General features: G+C 40.1%; 1 protein-coding gene across 4 annotated transcripts in view; it reads right to left on the bottom strand.

Moving 5' to 3' along the window:
* LYRM4 (LYR motif containing 4) overlaps nucleotides 1-23,959 on the bottom strand; it is a 146,232-nt gene that overhangs the window by 45,536 nt on the left and 76,737 nt on the right. Inside the window, exon 3 of one of the 4 annotated variants that reach the window (XM_073332141.1) lies at nucleotides 19,872-23,300. The exons of the other annotated variants lie outside the window; for them this stretch is intronic. Coding sequence (XP_073188242.1) covers nucleotides 23,250-23,300 — 51 coding nt within the window. The 3' untranslated portion in view covers nucleotides 19,872-23,249. Of the gene's footprint in view, nucleotides 1-19,871; nucleotides 23,301-23,959 lie in introns of those variants that run through there. 4 annotated transcript variants of the gene reach the window in all.

Below are 23,959 nucleotides of genomic sequence, written 5' to 3'. Positions count from 1 at the left end.
GTAATGTGGTGTGCATTAACAAAATGAGTTTTAAAATAGAAAATGCCTTAAACAGGGACTAACTAATTTTTCACAAGGTGTTAAGAACCATGATTTTATCTGGTAAAAATCACCTCTGGTAAATACTGAGCCATCTCTGCTTGAAACTGAAAGTATCTTTCAGTTTCAGTAGAGCGAAAAAGAAAGCATGAGTTGGATTTAAATAAGTCCTATGTAAAGAACTTAAAGTAAGTACCAAAATCCTGGCTAATATTTGACAAGATGCTGCATGGAACCACCACACTGCTGTTCAATGATAATGGCAAAATATAACATTTGAAAACTGGAAGCCTCATGATTATTAAACTATCAGACAGCACGTCAACTGTTAGGGATTAAATATCAGCAGCCAAAATAATAATTAAAACATACCAATAGACCTACAACCACAGTGTTAAGTTAAAAAATGAATGCCACGATTGTCAACAATGGATGCTTAAATCAGGATTCAAGTCCTTATTTTGGCACCTAAACAAACAGCCTGATTTTCCAATGTATTGAGCCACTGAACTTAATGGGAGTTCCTGGGTGTTCAGTTCAGTACAAGGTGTTTATTTAGGTGCCTAAATACGAATTTAGGATCCAATTTTTAAAGCACCCATGTGTGAAAATATTGGCATTAATAGTTGATTACGAACACAAGCCTGCATTCCTTGTGCATCTGAAACTCCTACTGAAGCCAATTAGAGGTTGGGTGTACACAGAATGCTGATTGGGACCTAGAACAATATTTCAGGCAAGAAACAGTAAGTGCATTACACCAAAATACTTCCTTCCTCTTTTAGAATGCATGACATTCTTTTCTGATCTCTTAATTTTTTAATAAAGCACTGACAAAATACATTATGAGCCAGAATGAGAACAGTTCACTGAAATGTTACAGATTAAAGAACACTTTTAGAATATACAACAGTATGTGCAACAGATAGTAGTCATTACAATGAATCTAAAAACCAGCACAGCTATGTCCAAGTTAATAAGAGGGCATGACATTTTTAACGGAATATTGTCCTGAGAGAGGCTTTCATTTCTTCTCAGATTATTCTTCAGTTCCCGCCAGGGAACACAATAGGACCACTGATTCTTAGCCTCCTCTGCATACGGTAACTTGGCCAATTGTACAAAACAATATTTTGTGTTTAGATGACAGTATCACTTGTAGAGTCTAGTGGCTGGCTTTTGAGTTGAGGGGGAATTTCATCAAGTAATGTCCATTTTAAAACAAGAGGGCTTGCATTAAGTGAAGCATACAGTAAATGCCTCATTTGCTGAATTGCCAGACTACAGCCCTTTCTACACTTAGGGTTGCCAACTTTCTACTCGCACAAAACTGAACACCCTTGCCCTGCCCCTCCTCCGAGGTCCTGCCCCCTTCTCCCCCGTCCCTCTGTTGCTTGCTCTCACCACTCTCACTCACTTGCTCATTTTCACCAGGCTGGGTCAGGGAGTTGGGAAACGGGTGAGGACTCCGACTGGGTGTGTGGGCTCTGGGGTGGGGCCCGAAATGAGGAGTTCAGGGTGAGGGAGGGGGCTCTGTGCTGAGGCAGTGGGTTGGGATGTGGGAGGAGGTGAGGGCTCTGGCTAGGGGAGTGGGCTCTGGGCTGGGGCCAAAAAATGAGGGGTTCAGGGTGCAGGAGGGGGCTCTGGGCTGGGGTGCAGGGGGGTGAGGGCTCTGGGCTGGGGATGTGGGCTCGGTGGGGGGCCGGGGATGAGGGATTAGGGGTGAGCAGGGGGCTCCAGGCTGGGACAGGGGGTTAGGGCACAGGGGTGTGTGAGAGCTCCTGCTGGAGGTGCAGACTCTGGAGTGGGGGTGAGGATGAGGGGTTTGGGGTATAGGAGGGTGCTCTGGGCTGGGATCGAGGAGTTTGGAGGGCAGGAGGGAGATCAGGGCTGGGGCAGGGGGATGGGGTGTGAGAAGGGGTTGGGGTGCAGGCTCCGGGTGGTGCTTACCTCAAGCAGCTCCCAGAAGCAGTGGCATATCCTCCCTCTGGCTCCTACACGGAGTTGAGGCCAGGCAGCTCTGCGCACTGCCCCGTCCAGGGGTGTTGGCCCCACAGCGCCCATTGTCTGCAGTTCCCAGCCAGTGGGAGCTGTGGAGCCAGCTCTTGGGGCGGGGGCAGCATGCAGAGCCCCCTGGTTTCCCCTACCAGTAGGAGCAGGAAGGGGGACATGCCGCTGCTTCTGGGAACTGCGTGGAGCCAGGGAGCCTGCCTTAACCCTGCTGAGCCACCGACTGGACTTTTAAACAACCCGGTCAGCAGTGCTGATTGGAGCTGCCAGGGTCCCTTTCGATCGGGGGTTCCAGTCGAAAATTGGACACCTGGCAGCCCTATCTACATGAAGGGCATTTTCTAAAAACGTCCCACTACTGCCAACACTGGTTCTATTTCACTCGTGTTAGTAACACTGCTGGCCACCTGAATGGGCTGCTGGCTGAGCTGCTGTTGCTATTATAAACACCATATTGACTGGACCTACCCTAAGCAGGGCTATGTGACAAGTGGTAAAGAACGTAAGTAGTACTCAGTGTCTCACGCACACCAGGGATCCCAGTATTGCTAACAATAGCGAACCTGAGCAAGTGTTAGCAAAAGTAGGAGGTGTTTTTTTTTTTGTTTTGTTTTTTTAAAAAGGCCCTAGCACAGACATGGTCTAACTGCGGCCATTTGACAGGTTTCCTAGAAGCAGCGTTTGAAGTCACAGTGCAAGATAGCAATGTGATACCATCAAACACTTCTGTCAGGTTGTTTCAGTATTTAATTTTATTTCATTTCTTCTAAGTATATTTTCCCCCTCTTTTCTTATTCACTACACTGTGAAGGTTAATTATGAAATTTGGATCTATAAGAACTTGCTCCTCTATGTGATTTATATCTTTAGGGTTCATTTTAGGCCTGGCCATGGAGTCATTAAAGCTAATTGTCTCTTGAGCTCCTAATAGCTGTATTTGAATGGATGCAACATGCTGCTTGTACTCTAACTTATGTATCTCAATTAGTAGAATATACCATGAAATTAATATGTAAGACATGCATCTTCCTGACCTAATTAATATGCCAGCAAATAAATCAAACACAGAACATACATTACTTTGTTACAAAAATAAATAAAAGCACCTACAAAACAAACAGGCTTTAGCTTGGCACTGACACGTAAATATTTCTTAATCTTCTACACTTGCCATTTAACAAGCATTACCAGTTGCAGCAGCAGCAGCAACATTAACAAGGCCCTACATTTTCAGTTTTTGTTGTGTTTAAAGTTTCCTGGGAATTTATCAATGTTTAATATAAACATTTAAAAACCAGTATAAATTATGCAAAAATTAACTCAAGAGTTTTCTGCGTAAATATCAGAATTAATATGGGGGGACCGGCAGTCAGGGAGAAAAATCACCAACAGAGAAAAGTAAGTGCACTTCTGACCCAGCTCCTTGCTCTGGAAGGAGAGATGGTGGCTTGGCAAACTGGGCAGCCCAGGTTATTGAACGGAACCACCTTCTCTTCTCCCAGATTGGGCCTGGAAGAGGCGGAGGAGGTGAGGCACTAGCTCCTCAAGCTGCCTCCTCCACGTCTTCTGCTTCCAGGCCCGCTCCAGAAGAAGAGATGGCAGCTTGGTTACTCTGGCCACCCAGGTTACCAAGCTTCCATCTCTCTTCTGGAGAGTGGAGCTGAGTCTGGGGAGTTCACTTATGTGCACATATGCATGTGAGTGTGAGAAAGTGTGTATCTTCCACTACACTGCCTTACCTTGACAGACAGCCTTGCATTTACATGTAGACTAATTTATTATTAACATAAACAGCGACCTAATGTAATGTACTGGATTTTCTAACATGTAATGAGTATTTTCACTTACTTGAGTGGTCCAAAACTGGGATGACAACTGGTAAAAACGAAACCACAGTTTTTGTAAAACCCAGAAATTTTTCGGTAAAAATCAGTGAAAACCAAAAATGTATGAAGGGCCTTGAACATTAATTAGCCTTGCCTCACGTAAACAAAAAGTAACTTTTAAGTAGGCAAGTCTGCTTGACATTGATAAGAATGTTGTCAGCATTCATGAGCTACTTTTAGTTCCTGCTGATCAAATCCTTATTCCAATTGCAGAGTCAGGAAACAAAGGGCAGACAGATACAGTTTGAGAACTGCAGCAAAGGACCACAAGGAACACACAAATGAAGGGGAAATGTTATTAATTTTCCTAAAACAATCATTACTAATTGAGGATTTTGTCCTTACAACTCCATCTGTAGACTTACTCCATGATCAACAGTACAGAAAATGAACAGAAGCACAAGAGACAGACTAAAAATTTCTAACTTACATGCTGTTACACTTGGGCATTCCAAGAACATTGGCCTTATCAGGTCTCTTCTTGTCTCCCTACATGCAAATAACCTGTATATTAACAACAATTAAACATGCAAAAGGAGAATAAACCCATCAAAATGCTGGCCAAATTTTACAAACTTGACCCTAAAGTTAGGTACCGAAACCCATATTCGGCAACTACACAAGGAGCCTGATTTCAAACATATTGCATACTCATAGCTCTTACTGCGGTCAAAGGGAGTTATGGATTCACATCACCTGTGAAAAATCAAGCAGTTTTATTTAGATTTCCCAAATGCAGGCATCCAAGTGTAAAAACTGTGTTCAACAGGAACTGAGGGAATTTATCACCTCAGAGGAACTGTTCTGCATCACAAAACGTACTTTTCCAGGAAGCATTTACACAAGCAAAGTGAACGAAGAGTACCTGTGGCACCTTAGAGACTAACAAATTTATTTGAGCATAAGCTTTTGTGGGCTAAAACCCATTTCATCAGATGCATGCAGTGGAAAATACAATAGACACACACACACACACAACATGAAAAAATGGGTGTTGCCATACACACTATAATGAGAGTGATCAATTAAGGTGAGCTATTATCAGCAGGAGAATAAAACCTTTTGTAGTGATAATCAGGATGGCCCATTTCCAACAGTTGACAAGAAGGTGAGAGTAACAGTACGTGGGGAAAATAAGCATGGGGAAATAGTTTTACTTTGTGAAATGACCCATTCACTCCCAGCCTTTATTCAAGCCTAATTTAATGGTGTCCAGTTTTCAAATTAATTCCAATTCAGCAATCTCTCATTGGAGTCTGTTTTTGAAGTTATGTTGTTGTAATACTGCGACTTTTAGGTCTGTAATTGAGTGACCAGGGAGACTGAAGTGTTCTCCAACTGGTTTTTGAATGTTACAATTCTTGACGTCTGATTTGTGTCCATTTATTCTTTTACATAGAGACTGTCCGGTTTCGCCAATGTACATGGCAGAGGGGCATTGCTAGCACATGATGGCATATATCACATTGATAGATGTGCAGGTGAATGAGCCTCTGATAGTGTGGCTGATGTGATTAGGCCCTATGATGGTGTCCCCTGAATAGATATGTGGACACAGTTGGCAACGGGCTTTGTTACAAGGATAGGTTCCTGGGTTAGTGCTTTTGTTGTGTGGTGTGTGGTTGCTGGTGAGTATTTGCTTCAGACTGGGGGGCTGTCTGTAAGCAAGGACTGGCCTGTCTCCCAAGATCTGTGAGAGTGAGGGATCTTCCTTCAGGATAGGTTGTAGATTCTTGATGATGCGATGGAGGGGTTTTAGTTGGGGACTGAAGGTGATGGCTAGTGGCGTTCTGTTACGTTCTTTGTTGGGCCTGTCTTGTAGTGGGTGAATTCTGGGTATGCTTCTGGCTCTGTCAATCTGTTTCTTCACTTCAGCAGGTGGGTATTGTATGCAAAGTGGGCAGCTGGATATCTAACTATCAGATTTCCATGTTCAAATCCAAGTTCTTGGGTGTGTAAATGTGCAGGTTAGCACATATAACCCAATAGGCAACTTTGGATATTTGGTCATTAAATAACCTGTCTTGCTTGGAATTTATTGATATAAGCTTTTATGAGTCTCTCAGATAGGTAATTGATGGCTGTATAAAGGGGTACTAATGCATGACTCTGCTGTTTTGTCAAGGCATCTTATTGCTGGAAGTTTTTTGCATTTTAGTAAAATATGTTACAAAAATTCTAGCACTTTGAAATTAACTAATGTGTTTTCTAAGTCAAAATCATAATTAAGCAAAAGGAAATCCAATGTAAAATTATGATTATGCATTTTATACTAAATTAAAATAAACAGTACTTTTCAGCTATACAGTATCTTCTATGCGATCACACAGCCATTTACGAATTTTAATGAATGATTCCTCATGATCACCCTGTTTTACAGATTGGGAAACTGAGTCTCAAAGTGGTTAAGTGACTTGCCCAAGATGACACAGGAAGACTCTTGGAGAGCTGGGAGCAAAATCCAGGTTTCCTAACTCTGAGTTCTGTGTCACCTTAACCACCTTCTACCTAGCCTTCCTCTCAACATGTAGAATGAATGAACCAAACATAGAACTGGAGGGGAGAATACTTTATGGAACTAGAAGTGGAAGTATTGAACATGACCTACAATATTTAATTTTCTCACATTGGGCCAAATCTGGCATACGTTGAAACCAGTGCTTAACTTGTAATGAAAGAGGTGCTGGGGCTCAGCCCAGGCACAAATTAAGCACTGATGTACTGTTATGCCACAACCAACACACCCAATCCTGCTTATCCCCCATTCCGCACGCACTCCCAACCCTGCCTATTCCCCACGTACCCCCCAACCCACACTCCATCACAAACCCCCATGTCCTGCGGGGGCTGGTGTTTTGGTTTCCAAATGGGGCAGGGGACGCGGAAGAGCAGCGCTGCCCTCCCCTACCCGAGCCATTCCCATTGCTTGGCTCTCGGCCTGGATTGGGGCACCTGCCCAGCTGAAATCCCCTGGGAGGGGGAGGGAGAGCACCCCTCCCCTCACATAAGAGGGTCCATGATTGGGCCCAGCTCTCACCCCTTCTGGTGAGGGTCTCCTGAGGGGGACAGGCCAGGCAGCACCCCGCCCACTCCCTTACGAAGCACAGCTGCTGCTGGGGGCTGCGGTAGCCAGGATTGTGGGCACCGTGGGGGTCAGCAACCCCTGGCTGGAGCGCAGTGCTGCTTTCTTGCCGGTTGCCTCTTGTGCACCCCACTCCAACTGCTCCGCTTCCCCCAGTGGGTACCTGTCAGACTCCTGGAGCTTCCCTCCTGCTTTGGTGCCCAGCTTCCCCGTCCCGCACTTTGCCCTGGCTGCATGGTCACTTCCCCAGTCCCTAATGCATCACCTCTCTACCAGCACTCGGGAGTTGCTGCCACTCCTGGGTCTTCCAGAGGGCAGCAGCTTGCTCGTGAGAGCCCTCCACGAAGTGAAAGGGGCACTACTGCTGGCAGAAGCACTTCTGGGGGGGTGGCATCCCTGGACCCGAAGGACTTTGCTGTCCATGATGAGGGAGCTCAGCTTGTGCCAGTTTAGCCGCAGCTGCACTCGCTAGGTGTCAGGCAGGATCAGCGAGCTGCTGGCCTTGCGCAGGATGTGTGGGCGAGGCGGCGGAACCGGAGCCTGAGGGGGAAGTGACTGCAGCCCCAGTGCAGAAAGTGCGCTCTGTGGCCAGCATGGGCCTCCTGCTGCCTGTGCCAGGACCGGTAACTGACCCGTCAAGTCCAGAGATGCCAGGGCTCAGACCTGGCACAAATTAAGCACTGGTTAAGGCTAATAAGGCTTCTCCTTTGAACCTTGGACTCCCCTAGTGGTAAGAACAGTGGAAGTGATTGTGTACATTAGATTAACGCATTTTAAGACTGTGTCATCCAAGAGATACGGGAAAACGTACATGATTCAATAAGACCGTTAACTTGATAAACCAGATGTTATTTTCTAATGGCTACTCAATGTAGAAAATTCCTGGTCTCATGTAATAGTGACACCTCTCTGAGATCCACTAAGAGCAGGTCCTGTTATTATTTTGTAACTTTCCTGGTTTACACTGACTTGTGGAGCTGAAGTAAACAGCAAATTGAATTTTGTATGGTTTAGTATAAGATAGTTATCACTATTCAGGTTCTGAATGCATTGGATCTGTGTTCAACACTATTATTTTTTAAAAGAATATTCTTTACCATGTAATTAAATATTTACAGGTTCAATTTTAGAGACTATACCAAAGGTTACACCACTGTAATTACATCATCATGAACTCAAGTGCTTCAGAAGGTACAGAAATGTTTAATAATTTTACAACGTAATATTATTAGATCTGCCATGCCATCCACAGCAAATATAAAACATTTTTCTTTTATTCATTTTTTGGTTCAAGTTCTTACAGACCTTGCTGCCTTCATTCTAATGTGACCATTAAGGCCCTTAATTTACACAAGGCTTTTTGAAAGGAACTGGCAGGAATTCTGCCACCTCAAGCACAGTTGATATGGTGCTTTGGGTAACAATTAGGGCTTTCCTGCTGCCCCTAAGCGCACCTTTTGAAATGAGCTCAGGCAGTAATAGAGGCAGCAAATGTCTGTAGCTGCTATAGTTTTCTTAAAGTGAAATGAATAGATTCTTAAGAGAATGGGTTAATCTAATCCCAAATGGAAAGAAAGTATCTTGTACTATACACTAAACAAGTAGCAAAATGTACTAGAATTACAATAAATGATAAGTAAAATATACCTCCTGTTTTCAGGATGGTTTCTAAGATTTCTGGTCCTGAGCCTTCATTCCATACACTAACTTGACAAAAAAATGTTCTTTATTGTCTTCATTCTTAAAGACTGCCTCTTATAAAGAAAGTACACTTGTTTATGTGGATTGTTATTTGCTGGCTCTGTTCCACATTCTCTGTGGAAATTCATCTCTGTAGAAGTGCTGTACATTTCATTCCTGTCCTTAAAAGGAGTATGTAGGAAATGTACATCGACAGATATTTGTTTTTAAACCCTTGACATTTCTGACCAAGAATTATAGTAACTGAGAAAGAAAGAAAAAAAAGAACAAGACCAGAATTACTGTCTTCTTAACACTTCAGAAGAAAAATGTCAAAGCCAGAAAGATTAAGAGTCTTGCTATCTGAAATTTTTTAAACATGATTTATTGGAGTCATAATTTGACAAGTATTTTTAAAAATCTATGCCCTGCTTTTTAATTCTTCTTCTTTTTTTAGTGCTGACTATAAAAATGGCAGTGTACATCCTGCTATAAGACAGTAAATCCTGTATAATCAAAAATAACCCTCCTCTATTGGTCTGCGCTGTTAGTGTTGTGGCAAAAAATCATCACAGTATTCTGTTACCCCCATGCTGGAAAAAGTTTTTCACTTCTGTAAAAAGCACAGAAACATACTGAACATTTTTGGACTGCACAGGAGCAGGAAGTTGAGCAACAGCCAGGAGTCCACCAGAGTACTGCAGAAAACGGAGTGATAGGCTGAGGAGACTGAGTGAAGAGAAGAATACGCAGAATATACCCCCTTAATTATGAACCTCTTCACACCCATCAGAGGATGGAAGATCATGTAGGAAATCAAAGCTGAAATAGAGGGACTGTAAAATAGTATGGAGGCAAAATGCATGCTATTTAAGACTGTTGGAAGAATGATCATGAAACATGAAGGCTAGGAGAGGGGGAAAATTGTCTGATAGGAATATTATAGTGTCTATGAGCAATCTGGTTTTGATAACTATCTCACCTATCAAAGGCAAACTTGTGAAAAATTTGTTTTTATCAATAATTTCTATGTTACTCTGAAGTATTTACATGAACATAACATCTATTTGATATTCTTTTACAAATACTATAAACTAACTAATTACAGTACGCAAACTTTAATTTCAAAAGTTAAAAGGGAAGTGATGAGAAAATCAAAGTTCTTGTTATGACTATTAGGTAACAATGAGAAAATTATAACCACAAACTTGATAAGAAATTGATCATAACTTCAGCTTCGATGCTGCACAAAATGAGCAATTTCAGGAAATCATGAAGCACTTCATACTAGATATTCTCCTTCAGAGAGATTTAATCTCACAGGTCCATTACTAGGGATTGTCTAACACTACCACCCGGGTCAATCTAAGATACGGAACTTCAGCTACGTGAAGCACAGCTGAAGTCACTGTGGTAAGTAGACAGCTGACGCTCTCCCTTTGACTCCACTTGCACTCCTCGTTCTGGTGGAGTACCAGGAGAGCGCTCAGCGGTGACACGATAAATCAACCCCTGTTGGATCGATCATTGCCTGCCGATCTGGGTAGTGTAGACAAGCCCTTAGGACTTGACTTCACTAGGGAAAAAGTTTCTTTTTTTTTTAACATGCACTAGCTAAGATGTGGTAATTCACATGTGGTAACACCCTAGTGGATAGCTATAGCCTTCACATGTTAGTAGGGTGAGGAAAACAGTCAAAAAATGACAAGTGATCTAATGATGATAAGCATCTATATGAAAAAGGATCTGATAATGACAAGAACCCATACAGGGAAAACTGCCATTGCCAATTAGCGCTACTGATTTTGTCTGAAAACTGCTAAGTATTAGTCCAAGATACTGCAGATGCCTTCCAAAAAAAATGAAGAAAAAAGTATGACAAGGAGGTCTTCACCATTTGCTCAGACAATCAATAGGAAGTGAAAAAAAGTGAGAGAACTGCTCAGATGCACTTAGCTTGAAATTCTGATGTCTGGCTGTTCAGCACACTTAATTCTTTCTCAGCAAAATTTAAATAAACACTTCACTCTCCCCAAGCACATTGTGAAAGTTCAAAAATTCTTTCTCAGACATAATTGGCTTTGTGGCTGCTGATTTAAAAAGGAAGATTGCTACCACAAGTTTCCCACTGGTAGAATACTCAGGAAGACTGTTTGATTATATTTGCATCTATCTATTATAAATATGTTGAAATTTGCCCTTAGCAGGAAGAAGCCTTTGGCTGAAACATAACATGCAGCTTACACAAGGCACTCTGTAGAGCTACTAACACATGAATCCATTTGTGGGCTTTTTCACTTTTCTTTTCCCAGTGGCTTTTTTCAGAAAACATACAGCAGTTTTTCCAACTGACCGAAAATCAGAATAGCCCTGCCCTAAGGTGCACAAATAGGAGACTTCATTCAGTTTATTCTTAGTTACCAAGGTCTTCTTCTATAGCTACTGGACGCTTTCTTCAGTATTGCCAAAATTCCATTGCGCTGATCATGGACAAAGGAAGCAACAATAGTTTACTAATGCAAGCATGTGAGGAAATGACAGTGTACAGGACAAAAGCACCCAAATATCAGTTGTGTTTAAGCTATACTGGATCCCTAATTTACTACTTTGGCTGGATCTTGACAGTTAAAAAGATTTGTTTGTTTGTTTTGGGGTTTTTTTTTGGTTTTTTTAAGAGATAGCTAACATAACATCTTTATCTTGTAAAATCCTAGCAAGACAAGGCAAGTGGTAGTTTTATCTTAATATAGCTGGTCCAGGAAAACCCACAAGTAAAAGTACCACTTCTCCTTTTACTAGTGAAGACTCAACTACAGGCAAAATCTTGTCCTCCTTAAAGTCAGCTACAAAACTACCACTGACTTCAGAATGAGCAGGCTTTGGTTATGGATTTTTTTTTTAATTTTTAATTTGGTTATAGATTTTAAAAAAAATTTCTTACATCATTTTTGGCTAAGTTTTATAGGTACAAAACCACAAAGCAAAATGTGATCACTCAACTTGTCTTGTTTAGCTCATACTTACTAGAAGCACACATCCACCTCAGCTGAGTCAAACTGTGTACTCCAAAAAATATCCAGGTACCTAGAAAATAAATGTAATCCAAGGGAGAATTCATAATTTCTGATTTATGAACTTGCCTATTTGCAGCAGTTTATACTCCTGCTTTTGAAGAGCCAAAAAATGCAACTACAAAATAAACAAACCCCGCCACAATCATACTAATAAAAAGAGTTCTTAAGCATGAAAGGGGAGGGGTTCCAATCAATAAGACTACATTTCTTCACTCAGTTTAACAATCTATGTATTATTCTGATGGCTGATCATTGCTACATAGCTCTGCAATATAGTCAGCCTTTTAATCCTGCAGACAAAATGTAGGGAGTTTCTGCTTCTTTGTTATAAAGGTAACTTTAAGAAATGTTCAGAAATAAATCCAAAATTAATCAATACCTAATAATATAATGGATTGTAAATCATAAATGCTTGAATTAACCTCAAGGTTGAAAGTAATACACAACACATGCATACCAGAGGATGAAAAGAGGTTCAACCATTATTCACTAACTATAAAAGGCTGTATTTAACCAGTTTCTTCTTATAAGTTATTCTTGCTTCTCAGAAATAGGTCAAATTCTGATACTTTGGTCTTCTAGCTAAAAATTCTCTGCTCATCTGGGTTTACTGTATGCTCCAAACCAATACATTGGGTTTGCGATATAACTTTATAAGACTGCATTTTGGCAGTGGTGGCCAAAGACAACAGTAGTGTTACTAGTTGCTTTTGGTGGGTAGTTGGCAAAAGACAAACAAAGCCATTGAGAATAAATGTGTAATCCTGGATTGCATCTTCTTTATTGCTGATAACCTCATTTCATAACTGCAGAAATACATGTTTGTATTTGGCAACAGTTCCATTTGAAAACAAAAGGATCATTGTTTTAATGCATATTACAGAAACGTGACTCCCCAAGTGAATCTCATGCATTAATAACATCTATAGTGGCTGTCTAATGATTTTTGCAGACATGTAATGGAATATTTTACTGTTATTTTCAGCCATCTGTGCTACTCTTTCTTTCAGTACAGGTTTGCCAAAGCTGTAACAAAATTCTCTGTGCTTTATGCCATTACACGTTTGTTAATACCAACACACCAATTAAACATATCAGTGGTGTCACAAATGTGACTGCTGAACTATCATGTTGGCAGGCACACAACTGTCTTTTATATAGCTGTAGAAAGTTGGAGTCTTCTGGCAGGGAGATATTCTTAGGCTATCCTCCTTATCAATCTCATGGTTTTCTCTTTAGTAATAAAGGTGATTCAGGAGGAAGCATGTCTAAGTGATTAGGTGACGGGGTACAATTCCCTTCCCTGCTCTGGCCCATACTCCTTTTAGGACCTTCAGCAAGTCACTTTATCTTTATGTACCTCACTTCCCTCTCTGATCTTCCCTTCTGCACTGGGGTGTTGGGAGGACAAATACATTACGATAGCAAATGCTAAGATAGTGGGGGCCATGTAAGTATATAAGATGGATAGATTTACAATATGCTGATTATGGGGTCCTGGGTCTGATTCAGATAAGAGCAGGGAAAAAATGGACATAATATACCCTGCAAATGTGAGCACAAAGGTCAACATTTTAACCATAAGACTGTCAGGAATAATTCACAGAGGAAAAATGTAGAGATTTCCCCATAGGAACAGATCATGATTGATTGACAGGTTGCTTGTGAACTGAAGTTGACACACCAGTCCTCTTGATTTTTGTTCCTCAACAGATGAACAAAATGAACAGTGGTTAAAGCAGAGAGAGAGAGAGAGAGAGAGAGAGAGAGAGAGAGAGACAGTAAGTACAGAGCCTGGTTTAAATGTGTTTATCCAGATCAACAATGTTCATATGAAATAATGCATCCAATTTTAGTTGCCTATCTAAAAATAAGACAGCTGAGACTTAAAAGGTCCAAAGAAGGATAACACAGAGGGCCAGAGGTGTATTGGGATTTACATACGAAGAATTCTGCATTGCAGAAGGATAGGATTAGTTAGCCTGGGAAGGAGAAGTGTTAAAGGGCAAGATATTGAGGCTATTATGGAAGATATAGTTAAAAATGATCAGTTCTTCCTTTCTGCGCTCTCCCATAATAAGATAACTCAATAGCTTGAATGGCAGGAGAAATTAAAACTAATAAATAGAGTTTACTTCAAAAAGAGAGCTTTGTAATTCACAGAAGTAAGTGCTGAGCTCTAATGTTGTAGGAGTCATGAAAGAACACCACTGCCACTATATGTCTAATCAATTATACAATGTACATTATATATAACTGTACATTATGGAGGAGTATTTTGGGGTGGTGGAAGAGTAAAGTGGGGATAAGGCACCAGGCAAGATGCTGGACTTGATGGACCAACGGTCTTCTAGGGAAAATCCCACGTTTGTATTATGTATGGTAATGGAAATTTTGGTTAATTGAATAATGCTTATGTTGAGTGTTTTTTAAAAAAGTTGTACAGCAGGATTTTTAGTAATATAACAGTATACATGTGAGAAAGGGTAAATCTTCTTGAAAGTGATCACCTGCATGAGCTCTCACTGTGTGTGATGTATGCACATAGGGGGCATGAGCTTGGAACTTTCTGGATAGTGCTGCAATTGTAAACTACTTATGTCCTTCTACCCCAGCCAAGAACGTACGTGTAGTTCAGCCTGAAATGCAACTACGCCTGTGGTCCAGAAGACGTGACCTCAACGTGTCAGAGACAAGCTTCCATGCTGTCAGCTGCATCCTAGCAACTTTCTCCATAGATTCTCCACTAACTATTTGGAAGATGCCATTCTAGAAGGGCCACCACAATCATTGTCTCTTTTGAATGACTCAGTTACCAAGTCTGTGGTCTCTCCTCTAGATGATTTAAAGAATGATGAGGATTTTCTGGGTAGACTTATCAAAGCTCTGGACCTGGAATTGTCAGAGGTGTCACAGACGCATATCTACTAGGTCCCCCACACAAGTACTTTCATACTCTCCTGTCATATTTTTCTTAATGCCTTGGCAGCCCATGACACAAGCTGGTTCCTCTTGCTCACTGGGAAAGTACGTGGCCTTCCTGAATGTAAAACCAATTCTATCTGGTTACCCTTCAGAAGTGTAAAGCTAGTTTCCAAGCTGTGCTTGCCACATACACCTTCCTTTCTTGGGCAATACAGCTCCTTTGCACGATCAGCCATGACACCAACTTCTTGGCTGAGAGCTTCTAGCTTACCAGTTTAGGTTCAGAAATTAGTTGAAGACTTATCATTTGAGCGTCAAGACCTGTTCAGAGGGAAAGCAGGAGTCTCCACAAAAGCTGAAAGACTCAAATGGCATTCTAAAATTCCCAGATCCATATACTTCTTTAGCCACAAGATTCCAAAAGCATCTTTTGACCCCAGAGGTCAGAATGCCTTCCCAGCCAGAAGCACACAAACAAATAACTGCCTCCTTGAACTCAAAAGGGCAGGATCTTTCACCAGAGATTAGCATCTATATTTGGTGCTTCAGACTCTGCCACGTTGAGTACAAGCACTACCTTTAAAAGATGCTCAAAGCAACCTATTTCAGAAGACATTTCAAGCCATCAAGATGCCCTTTTTACATATAAAAGTTTGTGCTTCTCCTTGTGTTATTGGAAAACTAAAAAGCCTCTCCTTATGTTGATGGTCACCAATGATTTCAGCTACCAGTAACAACTTTTTTTTTTTTGGTCCTACTGCCTATCAGGTTGCAAAGTTCCCTTTCTACATTATCACTTACAGTTGAGTCTTTCTAGTTTATTTGGTAGGTCTAAGCAATCTAATAAATGAGTAATCCGTTACACCAATGCTCAAAAACTAGCCTTCTTCCTCCTCAGGCAGACTGAGCAGCTGTCCTGAACTGTTGAGTTGTCTTGAAGAGCTGCACACCAAAGGTACATTTCATTGGTCAATTAATTGATCCCTATGTAGAGATCAAATTTATTTTTATGCCTGCAAAGTGCTTTGGGATCCCTTGATAGGAAAGGCGCTATATCAGGTAGTATTATTATTAACTTCAACTCTGTTCAAATCATGAGAGGAAAAATCATTTTACCAAAAACTGTTAGTCTTCTAAAAAGCAATTAGAAACAATAGACAGTAACACAGAAAAATAAGAGATACTGAACAGGTTCCTTCCAATGTGATGAGGTTTTTTCTTTCAGAAATGTGGTTCCAAATTGTCATGGTTCCACACAGCCCATGTCCCATATGTTTTGCAAATACCAGTAAGTAATGTACAATACTTGTCTCCAGGTGAATGTTGTTCTTTTTAGTCAGTAGCAGGTGCTTCTCTGCATTTTCTGCTATTCCAGATCCCAATTAGTGGAACATACATTAATTAAAAGCAAAAAACACATTCTATGGCTTTCTAATGTGTGGGGAGATCTGCGTGGAAAGGACTATTGTATAATGCCATTAGAGCTTTCCTGGGCATTTTTGTAGGGTTTCTTCAGATCACCACAGGCCATTAACATTTCACTTCAGGTGAGTAATGAACAATAACTTCTCCAACCAAGAAGACCAAATGTGTTACTAATGGCAACCTCACCTTTAAATACACGCACCAATCTCCTGAGTGCACCCCCCCTTATTTTTTTTTAAATCAATTATCAAGATTTGTAATAAAAAAGGTTCTCTCTGGCATCACCTTGAGCAGTTAATGAATTAAGCCTAAGTGAAGTGCTATTCAGTGAAGTTTTCATGAGGAGCTCTGCTTAAAAATAAAAATGAAATCTCTACTCAGGAAGCAAGATATATTGCTTTGTGCTTTTCTTTACCAGAACACTTCTCGTAATTGGAATAGTGCTAACTGGATATACATTTTGGATTCTGATTGTCCTTAGTTTCCCACAAAGGCTGTACAATTACATATGTATTTTATCACTATAATTGATCAACACTACAATTCTGACCTGTAAAGTCCACATAGGAACCTTAGTTATACTAATGGAAAAGCATGAAAACCCATGAAAAAGTGCACCTCTTCCAACTCAGTTAACTAAGCATCAGAAGCTAATGTATCTCTTTCAAACAGAAATGCATCTCTGTAACCCATGCTTAAAAACACCACTCTCATTTATTACCTTCTAAACCATCCCAGGATGGGCGAAATTGGTGCAGCTCTGACCGTCCACCTGTACCTCCATCAGTTGGATAGTATTTATATAGCACCAGAATGATCTAATATCTATACTGAACACTGAATTATACTATATCCATAATTTATGCCTGGCTTCAGAAGGATCAGGGCATGTTATTTCACAAAGGAGAAAGTAATAAAAGCTTAAATAGTTTTTGTATAGCAGGCTACTCGAAACAAACTCTGTTTATATTTATGTACAGCAATGACTAAAAGGCAAAGGCCACAGGGAAAAGAGCCCTATTCATGGGAAATGTCTTATAACATGTGGTGATAATAAAAAATACAAAAGATCTTTCGGCCCCAAGATCAATTTATTTTTAAAGTGGTTATGGGATTACTACAGAGAAAGTCAAACTACAGTGGAATGTTTAATTTCCATCCCTGCCCCATCTTTGCTCTCATTTCTCACCACTGCCTACTTCATTCTTCCAATTAATCCAACCGCATCTCTACCCCCTTTTAATTTCTTATCCTCTGTCTTCCATTCTTCCTTCCACTATGTCCCCCATCTCCAGAGCTTCGTCCTCATCAGAATCATCAGGTACCCAACCTGTATTACCTCTATGCGGAGCACCTGCGCAGCCGCACAAGAAGCCATCAAGGGCTGATTAGTGCAGGTACGCACACAGGTGCGTAGCCACAGGGGGTGGATTGGGGTAGTGGGGTAAGGTGGGGGGTGGTGATGGGGGAGCTTTGGGGTGCAGGACTATGGTGGGGAATGACGCCTCTCTGTCTCAGCCTCGCGGCTGCAGCAGGAGAGTCCTCTCTCCCCACCGCAGCCCCGGGGCTGGGATTCAGAGTCCTCTCTCCCCACATGGAGCTAGGGGAGTCCTTGGGAGTCAAGAGACCTTGGGTCTTTCCCCAGTTCTGCCACTGAGTTTTTGTGTGGCCTTGGGAAGTCACCTCACCCACACTGTGCCTCAGTTTCCCTATTTTCCAAATGGGAATAATAATAATGACATTCCTCTGTAAAACACTTTGAGATTTATAAATGAAAAGCACTAAATATTGTTGGCTTTTAGATTTGTGTTTTAAAAGGAAAATTACCAAAACTAGGACTAATGGAAATGTTTTTGTGACTGTTTTTGTCTGATTTCCAATTACAGCAATTCCCTGTTGTGGATTTAAATCTCCCCTAGCAGTGTTTGAAAAGCTTTTTGTGGGCAGGAACACATGTGGTTATCTAAGGGCCCGATCCTGCAAAGTATTACTCATGTAGCTGTTACTCATATGAATGGCTTCATGGAATGAAGTGCGAGAACTTCATGTCAAGTGAAAGTTTGCCTGAGCCCATGTGTTTGTTAAGTGCTGTGTAAATTTACAGAGCTATGTGTGTTTCATGGTAATAACCGAGACACTGGAACATTGTATGTGTGCAAGAGAATCTGAAGGTGAACTTGACTGTGTTACTTTAATTGTCCAAGCTGATCTAGTGTAAAAATATAAACAACATGAAGGTTGAATAGTCTATAAACCTTTTAAAGTGCTTTGCACTGTTAATACAAGAGGATGGTAGTAAGGGCAATTTGAGTGTTTTTAAAAATTATTTTGAGCCTTAATGTCCTGATATAAAAAGAAACATTTACTTTGATTTCTAATATTGCAGTATTACATTTTACATTCAGGTGAGACCTTTACAGATGAAGCCCTGTCTGAACATGTCATAAATATAAAGGGAAGAGTAAACACCTTTAAATCCCTCCTGGCCAGAGGAAAAACCCTTTCACCTGTAAAGGTTAAGAAGCTAAGAGAACCTCGCTGGCACCTGACCAAAATGACCAATGAGGAGACAAGATACTTTCAAAGCTGGAGGGGGGGAAACAAAGGGTTCTCTCTGTCTGTGTTGTCTTTTGCCGGGATCAGAGCAGGAATGCAGGTCAGAACTCCTGTTAAGGGTTAATAAGCAATCTAGTTAGGTATGCGTTAGATTCTGTTTTCTTTAAATGGCTGAGAAAATAAGTTGTGCTGAATGGAATGTATATTCCTGTTTTTGTGTCTTTTTGTAACTTAAGGTTTTGCCTAGAGGGATTCTCTATGTTTTGAATCTGATTACCCTGTAAGGTATTTACCATCCTGATTTTACAGAGGTGATTTTTTTTACTTTTTCTTTAATTAAAATTCTTCTTTTAAGAACCTGATTGCTTTTTCATTGTTCTTAAGATCCAAGGGTTTGGGTCTGTGTTCACCTATACAAATTGGTGAGGATTTTTATCAAGCCTTCCCCAGGAAAAAGGGTGTAGGGCTTGGGGGGATTTTGGGGGGAAAGACGTTTCCAAGTGGGCTCTTTCCCTGTTATATTTGTTAGACGCTTGGTGGTGGCAGCAATAAAGTCCAGGGACAAAAGGTAAAATAGTTTGTACCTTGGGGAAGTTTTAACCTAAGCTGGTAAAAATAAGCTTAGGGGTTTTTTTATGCAGATCCCCACATCTGTACCCTAGAGTTCAGAGTGGGGAAGGAACCTTGACAGAACATTAAATATCTTAAGCATTTTGCATAAGACGAAAAGATTCTTCCTATCCAAAATTTCCCTTCTCTTTCCAAACTACGGCACAGTGCTCTCTGAAAGCACACTGTCCAACAGATAGATAACCTAATAAATAATGTGAATATGTAGGGTAAAAGTCATACCTGTTTAACTATTGAGAAGAAAATATATTTTATTATTTAATTTTAAAAAAAACAGACAGGGTCTATACAAATGTAAAAATTAAAAATTAATCAGTGGACAAATGTGGATCTGGGGTTTAGTATGGTTATTTTGTGGCCACATTGATCCATTTCCCACAATGAACAGACTTCAGCATCGAGCGCATTAAACATTATTTCCAGTTATAATCTCACATTTTTGCCAAGCTTCATGACAAAACATCAACTGACAACATATAATCCTCTCCCACCCCCCCACCCCCCACTATGCAACAAGGGATTGATCAGGTACTTATAAAGAATAAGTTCTTTGCACTAATTTTGACAATAAAATTTCAGTTCCTTAGTGATCTTAAAATGTAAAAAAATTCCTCTCTATACAACTTTAGATAATTGCTATGTCTGGAACAGGAAGGCTAAATATGGGGGTTAAGAAAACACAAACATCATCTTAACTGAAGGGAGTAAACCTGAAAGAATATAATCCTGCATTGTGTGCCTTTATTGATATAATAGATGCTCATTTTAAGTGGTTAGTCACTGCTAAAATAATTATTTGTAGCGCTGAAGGTTAGACTCACTGAGAAACTCAATCAGTAAAATCTTATATTACATTTGTCTTCCGGTAACTAGTCCAATGCATCTTCCTCTAGAATTACACCTCGGATCTATTTTCTCGGACCTCACCAGAGTGTTTTTATATTCAGGCTATGAAAGTGCTTATACAGCAATGATTGATGCCCTTATAGAGAGCTCTTACAGAAGCACTTTGATTTGTTTAGGATTTTTTGGTTGCGTCATTCAGCTCTAATGATCCTCTTGAAGTAACATTATGATGCTTACAACCACAATTCACTGACACACAAGTACTTTTATGCCAACATGATGACTATTAGTGTGAGGAACACTTGTTTAATTTACATCCAGAAACAATCATAGGTTTTACTGCAGGCATCTTAACATGCCATTCCAGCCCCCTGAACCCGCTCTCACTCAGTTTAAAGCATATTTTATTTAAGCCTGGAGAAACTTTTTAGAGTTGGTTGCCAACTGCCACGTTAGAACTCACCATGTTACCTCATCCATTAACTAAAAAATTACCCAGATATCATTAGTGTTAATGTAACACTGGTACAGAAGTTGGCTTTAAAATTCAACATTGTATGGATTCACTGGGTCCTTTAAGCATTCAGATTTAGCCTGTTCAGCATTATAATGGGAAGACTCGGCCAGGTAGGATAATTGTCTTGGAAACTTATTGTTCATTGCCAGGTACACACTTGAGCCACAGGAGAAACCTTGAGTTGTTATGCACGGAGAAAGCAGGGAATCATCTCAGCAGAACTAATACTCTAAAAGCAAGGGACCCAGTTATTTGTAAAGGGCCACATATCTGTACTGCTGTGGAGACAACAAAATCAGACATAACTGAATACAATGGTGTATATTTTTATCTCTAGGCACAGAACATTGTTCTATTAGAGTTAATGAGAATGTGATATGTATGTTGTAAAGGAGAATCTGTTTTGCGGTTTAAGAACTACAGATGATGCATATAACTGAGTGTATGGCTGATTAATATCTCAAAGCTGCCAGTCATCCTTATCCACCCTACCACACTAGCAATGGAGAATGGCATGGTGGAGGAGGACATGGTACGTAGTCTTGTGCAAAGCATGTCTAATCTAAAACAGTGCTGTGAATGCCTGTTCACCATTAGGAAAATCTGTGTGTATGGATATGAGATGTGTTACAGGTGTGCCAAGGGAAATCAAATGGTAGTAAACACAGCAAGTTTCTTTAGGGTAAAGATTGCCATAGCATCTTCATAAATATTTGCAGGGAGTTACTGAATGGACTATTGAGTACACTATTTTTTCTCCCCTTCTGTACCCCATACCAAACACCTTTACCTAACTCTCTTCGGATGCAGAAGTTAGAATTTTCTACACTAAATACTAGTGAGGGCTCCAGCATCAGGGCACAAAAGCTGCACTTCACACTTCCTCTCTTTGCTGAGGCTTTCCTTACTTCTGCTTATGTTCCAAGAGTTTGGCCCAAAATCTGACATATGCTTTGAAATTCTTTATGTGAAAGACACTATAAAAATCTAAAGTTGTAAGAGAAATCTGGACATTACATTTTTAGGATACTAAATTTATGTCAAGACCAACTTTTTTGTATTCACTGTAATCTTTTTCAAAGAACATTCTGGGCAGATAAGAGATTAATCCATTAAATGTATTAAATAGAACTGGTGTAATCAATCGCCGTACACTCACTGAATATTAGAAAAGGAAAGGTTATTCACCTTAACTGGCGCTTGAAACACACTATTCTTTGTTTTTGTACAGGGGAAGACTGAGAAAAAGGAAAATGAGGAAGATTTGTCTAGAAGTAATTAAAAAATATTACCAAAGTTAAAAAGCTTTTGAAGCAATCATCTGTGCTGAGCACTAAGTGTGACATACCATGGTGCAATCCAGACTAACAAGTAGTTGTGTCACCTCTAGTCTATAACCTGCCCTTTACAATGTCTTGCTGCTCTAGCCTTCAGTCTGGACTGTTCACACACAGCCTCCAGCATATAAATCATACCCAGCTATGTCTCTGTGTGTGCTGCAGCGAGCCAGCGACACCTTGGCTCTTACCAGCCTCGGTTATACTGCAGGGTGACCCCAACACACTCCAAGTCCTAGATTTTCCCCAGAAATGTATTTCATGTACTGCCCAGCCCTCGCCTGGACAGAACAAGATTACATAATATTCATTATTGCTTTAACAGAAATAACATGCACATAACTTGCCATCACAAACGACATTTCCCAGACACTTCAATTTAAACACACTGGATTAAATAAAACAGTAAAACAAGTTTATTAACTACAAAGACAGATTTTGAGTGAGTACAAGAAATGAGGCATAAAAGTCAGAAATGGTTACAAGAAAATAAAGTTAAAATGCTATTGGTGCCTCACTTAACAAATTATATAACATTCAAACAAAATTTGTCAGTATATGCTTTCAGCAGTCTTACTGAGTTCTTAGGTCAGGACTAGGGCTGTCGCTTAATTGCAGTTAACTCCCACAATTAACTCAAAAAATGTAATCAGAATTAAAAAAATTAATTGTGATTAATCGCACTGTGAAACAATAGAATACCAATTGAAATTTATTAAAATATTTTTGGATATTTTTCTACATTTTCAAATATATTGATTTCTATTACAACACAGCATACAAAGTGTACAGTGCTCATTTTATATTATTATTTTTGATTACACATATTTGCACTGTAAAAATGATAAACAAAAGAAATAGTATTTTTCAATTCACCTCATACAAGTACTGTAATGTAATCTCTTTATCGTGAAAGTGTAACTTACAAATGTAGATTTTTTGTTATATAACTGCACTCAAAAACAAAACAATGTAAAACTTTAAAGCCTACGAGTCCACTCAGTCCTATTTCTTGTTCAGCCAATTGGTTATCTGCAGGAGATAATACATTTTGCAGGAGATAATGCTGCCCCCACTTCTTGTTTACAATGTCACCTGAAAGTGAGAACAGGCATTCACATGGTACTGTTGTAGTCAGCATTGCAAGATATTTACGTGAAAGATGTGCTAAAGAGTCATATGTCCCTTCAAGCTTCAACCACCGTTCCATTGGACATACGTCCATGCTGATGTGGGGTTCTTCTAGATAACGATCCAAAGCAGAGCGGACTGCTGTATGTTCATTTTCATCATCTGAGTCAGACACCCAAAAATATTTAAATAAATGGTATTCTATTATTGTTTAACAGCATGATTAATCACACGAGTAATCATGATTATTTTTTTTAATTACTTGACAACCCTAGTCTGGACTTCTTCTCCCCAGAATCCAGGGAATGCTTCTTAGTGATCAGAACACCATACAGTGAAATCTTGTGACTTTGCATAAACTGTTGCCACACACATTTCAATCAGGACAATAATGACCAGCAAATTATGAGTTTTGAAATGATACCTCACAAGGCATAATTTGTACAATGATTAGTACAATAATGTGTACATTCTGTCACTCTAACAGAATGCTGTATTTTCTGGAGTCCTCACTGTTTCATCTAAAAAAACTAAATTTGAAATAAAAACATGAATGACTGGTGTTCCCACACTACAGGGCTGACCTAAGAGATTCTAGTTTTAGGAAGCAATTGCACTTCTCTGTAACTGAACTAGTGAAGATGACAAGCTGCTTGGTCTCCATGCAGAAAGAGAGAAGAGACAGAATGATGTACACATTCTGCAGGCAGGCTCAGAAATATGATTGGCACTGGCTGTAGAGGATGTTATACTGTCATTTCTCTCCTCCGATCAAAAGCAGTGAATGTTTGCTTTTCTACAGCTACTGAGACACAGAGGAG

This window comes from Lepidochelys kempii, chromosome 2, assembly GCF_965140265.1.
Source record: "Lepidochelys kempii isolate rLepKem1 chromosome 2, rLepKem1.hap2, whole genome shotgun sequence".
Classification (NCBI taxonomy): Eukaryota; Metazoa; Chordata; order Testudines; family Cheloniidae; genus Lepidochelys; species Lepidochelys kempii.
The sequence above is the reverse complement of the archived record's forward strand: the minus strand, read 5'-3'. Positions and strand labels throughout refer to the sequence as shown.